At 38.1% G+C, this 6,557-nt stretch overlaps 1 protein-coding gene across 3 annotated transcripts in view; it reads left to right on the top strand.

Moving 5' to 3' along the window:
- Positions 1-6,557, top strand: part of PRDM5 (PR domain containing 5) — a 371,490-nt gene that overhangs the window by 209,812 nt on the left and 155,121 nt on the right. For all 3 annotated transcript variants that reach the window (XM_006866280.1, XM_006866281.1, XM_006866282.1), the window contains one exon: positions 5,726-5,819. In XM_006866280.1, coding sequence (XP_006866342.1) covers positions 5,726-5,819 — 94 coding nt within the window. The remainder of the gene's footprint in view (positions 1-5,725; positions 5,820-6,557) is intronic.

The following is a 6,557-nucleotide window of genomic DNA, read 5'->3' on the forward strand; positions in this document are numbered from 1 at the left end:
AGCACTCTGGCTGCACTTCTTCCAAAACAGATCTATTGGTTCTCTTGGCAGTCCATGGCACGATTAGTATTCTCCTCCAACACCACAATTCAAAGACATCAATTCGTCTATGATCATCCTTATTCACTGTCCAGCTCTCGCATCCATTGGAGGTTATTGAAAATACCATGGCTTGGGTCAGGCGCACCTTAGTCCTCATAGGGACATCTTTGCTCTCCAACACTTTAAAAAAGGTCTTATGCAACAGATTTGCCTAATGCAATAAATCATCTGATCTCTTGACTGCTGCTTCCGCGAATGTGAAATTAGTCATCTATAAAAGGACAAATACTGCATAAGACCATTGTTATAAAAGTTTAAGAAAAGATACCCATACTAAAAGGGAAAAAAAATAATTCTTTGTTGCTTCATGGGGCAAGTGGTACAGGAGGAGGGGCTTGGGAGTGGAGGGAGGGGACAATAGAGCAGAGGGTAATGGATAGACACATCATAGTTCAAGTGTTGGTGAGGGCAATACACAAGAAGGGGGAGGGGGTTGGAAGAACAAGGAAGATAGATAGGGGAACCCTGAGGCAAATGAGCATGTGCTAAATAGGAGTCCTGGTGTGGTGCTGTGGGTTAATGCGCCAGACTGCAAAGCCATTTGAACTTCAAGGTTGGCAGTTCAAGCTCACCACCTGCCCCTTGGAAACCCTATACAGGGTCTCTGTGGGTCGTAACCGACTCAATGGCATTTCACAACAACAACAAATGGGACAGAGGTAAATGATGTATGCTCAACCTTGGAACAACAGGACTGTGTGACACAGGTATCAAGGCATAGTCTGAAGAGGGGAAATAATGTTAAGATGCTTGACTGACTTATGAATATTGGTCCCTTGCCTGCTATTGTAATATAGACACTTGAGTGGGATATAAAGGAATGTCAGGAAACATGATGACAGAAAGCTTGTAAGCCCATCTTCAGCCTGTAATGCATCCAGGACTTATTGCTCCAGTATCATTGACTTTTTATCATATGCTATCTCTTGGACTTGACCATTTCTTTTTTTTTTTTTTCTCTGTGTATTCCCGCCATCTTCTTTTGATATTCTCTGCATCATTCAATAATTTGCTCATAGAATCCTTCAAGATTGCAAGTCAAGGGTTGAATTGTGTTATTCAGTTCCCTCATCATGAAAAATACTGAAATGTGTTCTTTTCTCTTGGTTTTGTAATTCCAGGTCTTTGCACTCTTTGTTATATCTTAGTTTGTGCTCTCGAGCTGACCTTTGAAATTTTCTATTCATCTCTTTTACTTCCTCATTTCTTCTATTTGCTTTCACATCTCTATTCTGCAGAGCAAGTTTCAGAGTCTCGTCTGTCATCCATTTTGATCTTTTCCATTTTTCTTGTCTTATTATTGACCTTTTTTGCTTTCTTTCTATATGATATTCTTGATGTCATTCCACAACTCCTCTAGTCTTTGGACTTTAGTGTCTAATACATTAAATATGATCTTGAGATGTTCTCTAAATTCAGATGGGACATGTTCAAGGTCATATTTTGGATATAGTGGACTTGTTTTAATTTTCTTCAGCTTCAGCCTTTAGTTGTATGTGAGCAATTGATGGTCTGTTCCAGTCTTCGCTGGTCTTGCTTTGGCTGTTGCTATGGAACTTTCCCAACGTATCTTTCCATAGATGTAGCCAATTTCCATCTGGTGAGGTCCATCTATATAGACGTCTTTTATGTTGTTTAAAAAGGTATTTGCAATGAAGAAGTCATTGGTCTTGCAAAATTCTATTTGATCTCCAAGATCATTTCTATCATGAAGGACATATTTTCCAGCTACTGTTCCTTCCTCTTTGTTTCCAACCTTTGCCTTTCAGTTGCCAGTAACTATCAATACATCATGATTGCATGTTTGATCCTCTTCATCATATTTCAATATTCAATGTTCTGATGCTGACAGTGTTCCACTGCTGTTTATAAGGTTTTTAGTGACTAAATATTTGGAAGTAGTTCTTCTGTCTTTCCTACTCAGCTGAAACCTATAAACCAGGGTGAACTTGCTGGTATTTAAAATATCTCTGGCAAAGTTTCCAGAATCACAGCAGCACACAAGCCACAACAGTGTGACAAACTGACAGAAGAGTTTTGTTTGTTTGTTGTTTTGTTTTTGCTTTTCATTGTTGTTGTTGGTAAGTGCTATCGAGTTGATACTGACCCATAGTGACCCTGTATAGGGTTTCCATGGAGTAGCTGGTGAGCTTGAACTGCCTACCTTGCAGTTCAAACAGCTTTGCAGTCTGGCGCATTAACCCACAGCACCACACCAGGACTCCATTGCTTTTCAATAACCAATGGAAATTGGAAAATTGGTTGTTGTTGTTAGGTGCCATAGAGTCAGTACCAACTCATAGTGACCCTATGTACAGCAGAACGAAACCCTGCCCAGTCCTGGGCCAACCTCACGATAGTTGACACGCTTGAGCCCATTGATGTTGCCACTTTGCCAACCCATCTCGCTGGGGGTCTTCCTTTTTTTCTCTGACCCTCCACCTTACCAGACATGATCTCCTTCTCCAGCAACTGGTCCCTCCTGACAATATGTCTGAAGCATGAGAGACGAAGTTTGGCCATCCTGGCCTCCAAGGAGCACTCTGGCTGCACTTCTTCCAAAACAGATGTCTTGGTTCTTTTGGCAGTCCATGGCACTTTTAATATTCTCCTCCAACACCATAACAAAAAAGCATCAATTCTTCTATGGTGTTCCTTTTTCACTGTCCAGCTTTTGCATGCATATGAGGTTATTGAAAATACCATGGCTGGGGTCAGGCACACCCTCGTCCTCAAGCTGACATCTTTGCTCTTCAACACTTTAAAAAGTTCTTGTGCAGCAGATTTGCTTAATGCAATATATCGTTTGATTTCTTGACCTCTGCTTCCTTGAGTGTTGATAGTTGTTCAAAGAAGAATGAAGTCCTTGACAACTTCAATGTTTGCTCCATTGATAAGAATGTTGTTTATTGGTCCAGTGGCGAGGATTTTTGTTTTCTTTTTATTGAGATGCAATCTGTACCGGAGGCTGTGGTCTTCAATCTTCATCAGTAAATATTTTAAGTTTTCCTCAGTTTCAGCAAGCAAGGTTGTATCATCTGCATATCGCAGGTTGTTAAATAAATATGGTGAAAGAATACAACTCTGTTGCACACCTTTCTTAATTTTGAACCATTCAATGTTCCTATGTTCTGTTTGAACAACTGCTTCTTGGTCCAGGTACAGAATCCTTATGAGTACAAATAAGTGTTAAATAATACTCACCTTTTGCAGTGTTTTCCATAGTTTGTCATGATCCACACAATCAAAAGCCTTTGTGTAGTCAATAAAGCACAGGCAAACATCTTTCTGGTAGTTTCTGCTTTCAGCCAACATTCATCAGACATCAACAATGATATCCTTTGTTCCACATCCTCTTCTGAATCCTGCTTGAACCTCTGGATGTTCTCTGTCAATGTATGCTTGCAGCTGTTTCTGTATTATCTGTAGTAAAACTTTACTCGCATAGGAGATCAAAGATATTGTCTGATGATTTCCACATTCCATTGGGTCACCTCTCTTTGGAGTAGGCAAAAATATGGATCTCTTCTAATCAGTTGGTCATATATTTGTCTTCCAAATTTCTTGGAATAGATGATTGAGTGCCTCCAGTGCCGCCTCACTTTCTTGAAAGATTTCAATTTTTATTCCATCAATTCCTGGTGCCTTGTTCTTTGCCAATTCTTTCAATGTACCTTGGATTTCTTCCTTCCGTATCATTGGCTCTTGATCATATGCTACCTCTTGAGACAGTTGAACATCAACCATTTCCTTTTGGTACAGTGACTCTGCGTATTCCTTCCACCTTCTTTTGATGCTTTCTGCATTATTCAATAATTTGCCCACAGAATCCTTCAATAATGAAAATAGAGGCTTGAATTGTTTCTTGTTTCCCCAGCTTGAGAAATCTTGAGCATGTTCTTTTTCGTTTTCTGACTCCAGATCTTTGCACATTTTGTTGTAATATTTGACTTTGTTTTCTCAAGCTGACCTTTGAAATTTTCTGTTCAGCTCTTGTACTACCTCATTTCTTCCATTTTCTTTAGCATCTCTATGCTGGAGGGCAAGTTTCAGTGTCTCTTCTGACATCCATTTTGAACGTTTCCTTCTTTTTTTCTTAATGACTTTTCTCTTTCTTCCTGTATGATATTCTTGATGTCATCCCACAACTCTTCTGGTCCTTGGCCTTTAGTGTTTAGTGTTATCAACTCTGTTCTTCAGATGATCTCTAAATTCAGATGGGATATATTCAAAGTTGTATTTTGGCTCTCGTGGGCTTGTTTCCATTTTCTTCAGTTTCAGTTTGAATTTGCTTATGGGATGTACCACAATCTACCTCTTTCCTTGATTTGACTGATGATAAAGAGTTTTTCCATTGTCTGATTCTGCAGATGTAGTCAATTTGATATCTGTGTATTCCATCTCATGAGGTCCATGTATACAGTCATCTCTTATGCTGTCTAAAGAAGTTATTAGAAATGAAAAAATCATTGATTTTTCAGAATTCTATCCTGCAATCTCCAGCATCACTTCTATCACCAAAGCCATATTTTCCAACTACTGATCTTTCCTCTTTGTGTGAAAAATAGTGCTTGCTAGTAATTTGCATTAAAGCAAATGCAAGCACAGGCCATGTTTTGAAATGGTAATCCCGAAGATCCACAATATACTTTTATATTTTTTTAATTCTCATTGAAATGAAAACATGTGGGATCCTAGTGTGGTGCTGTAGATTAAGCACTGAACTGCTAATAGCAAATTTTATTTCAAACCCACCAGCAATTCCTGGGAAACCCTATACAGGGTACCTAGGTGTTGGAACAAACTCAGGGATGCTTACAGAAACAACAGAGAATTTATTCTCTCACCTCCATTTTCTTTCAGTTTGAGAAGCACTGAGGCTTGTGACATACCTGTGACTCCTCATTTATTAGAATGGTGGTTTTGATGTTGGTAGACTAGCTAGTCGCATAATGAGATTTTGAGACCAGTTTAAAATGCTCCATATGCCTCATCTTTTTCCATTGAACTCTCCAATATTTTACACAGACTCTGTTGTTTTGAAGTTCATTCATCCTTCCTCCTGGGGTGGTTTTATGCTTAGATTAATGGTATGTGGATGGCAGTAATGCTCTTTCAAATTGACCTGCTGATTTTAAAGTTCAAATGAGTTTTATTTTCCTTTTTGCAATATAATACAGTAAAAGCAGTCTAGTCAGGCTAGCATAATGTAAGTAACAGATTACTGAGATTAATTAAATCCTCAATAGTTGAATGCCCGCTTAAGAATGTGAGAAATGCTTCTAAGAAAGTGTTTCTTGGCAGTAGTCAAGCACATCTATAGCCCTATTTTGATTATATGGTTTTGTTGGCATATAGCTTAACCATCTGTAGATGGGTGCTCAATATAGGCTTAAAATGTAAACTGTACAATTGTTTTCAAATTAACACTAATTCATGATTCAATGGGATTTTTTAAACTATAGGGATCTATAATAAACTGTTCAAAATCTTACTGTGATAGTAAATCATTTTAATGAAGCATAATCTTGGAAAAAATATTTAACATTGTCAGAGGCACTTAATCATGTTTCTCTAATTATTTATACTTGTCCTCAACCCATTTTATTCTTTTCCACTTTAGACACATACTGGAGAAAAGGAAAAAATCTGTCCATATTGTGGTCAGAAATTTGCTAGCAGTGGAACACTGAGAGTCCATATCCGGAGCCATACAGGTATGTTCATGGTAACTGATGAGGAAAGCATGTTAGAGAAATCACATTCTCTCATGATGATTGTCATAGTATTACAAAAGTAGCTCTCAGAATAACCATTAATGTTGACTGTTTTCTTTCCCTTAAAGTATTGTAAGATATAGTTCCTTGCTCTAGGAGAATTTTGATTAAGTATATTTTCCTGAACTTAGTAAGTTATGTCATTTGCTTAGGATTTCATTGTGATATTACTGTTTTTTAATTTTATATACTATGCTAATAGATGAAATAGGGAATAGCACTTTTATAGAAGGTTAAGAATCTCTTAAGGAGCTTTGGTAGCATAGTGGTTACAAGTCAGGCTGCTAATCTTATGGTCAGTAGTTAAAACCTGCCAGAGGTTCTGCAGGAGAAAGATGAGACTTTCTGTTACTGTATCGATTTGCAGCCCTGGAAACCCTATCACTATCAGTAGGAACTAACTCCACAGCACATAACCACCCCCACCCCCACCAAGAATCTCTTAAAATTGCCTCCTTTATCTCACATCAAATGAAATGTGGCCTGTTTAACGTTTCAAAAATTCTTGTTATATTGCTTGTATGCCTTACTTTTTTTTTTTTTTTGGTAATATAAGGTAATGGTGACAGCAGTATCTGTCATAACATAGATTGCTATCAAAGGGCCACTGCTTTTCCTTAAGGTTTTTATTGTGGATTGAGTGAAAGTTTACAGGGCAGATCATCAGTTTTACATTCA

Source organism: Chrysochloris asiatica, unplaced genomic scaffold (genome assembly GCF_000296735.1).
Source record: "Chrysochloris asiatica unplaced genomic scaffold, ChrAsi1.0 scaffold00088, whole genome shotgun sequence".
In the NCBI taxonomy this organism is placed as follows: domain Eukaryota; kingdom Metazoa; phylum Chordata; class Mammalia; order Afrosoricida; family Chrysochloridae; genus Chrysochloris; species Chrysochloris asiatica.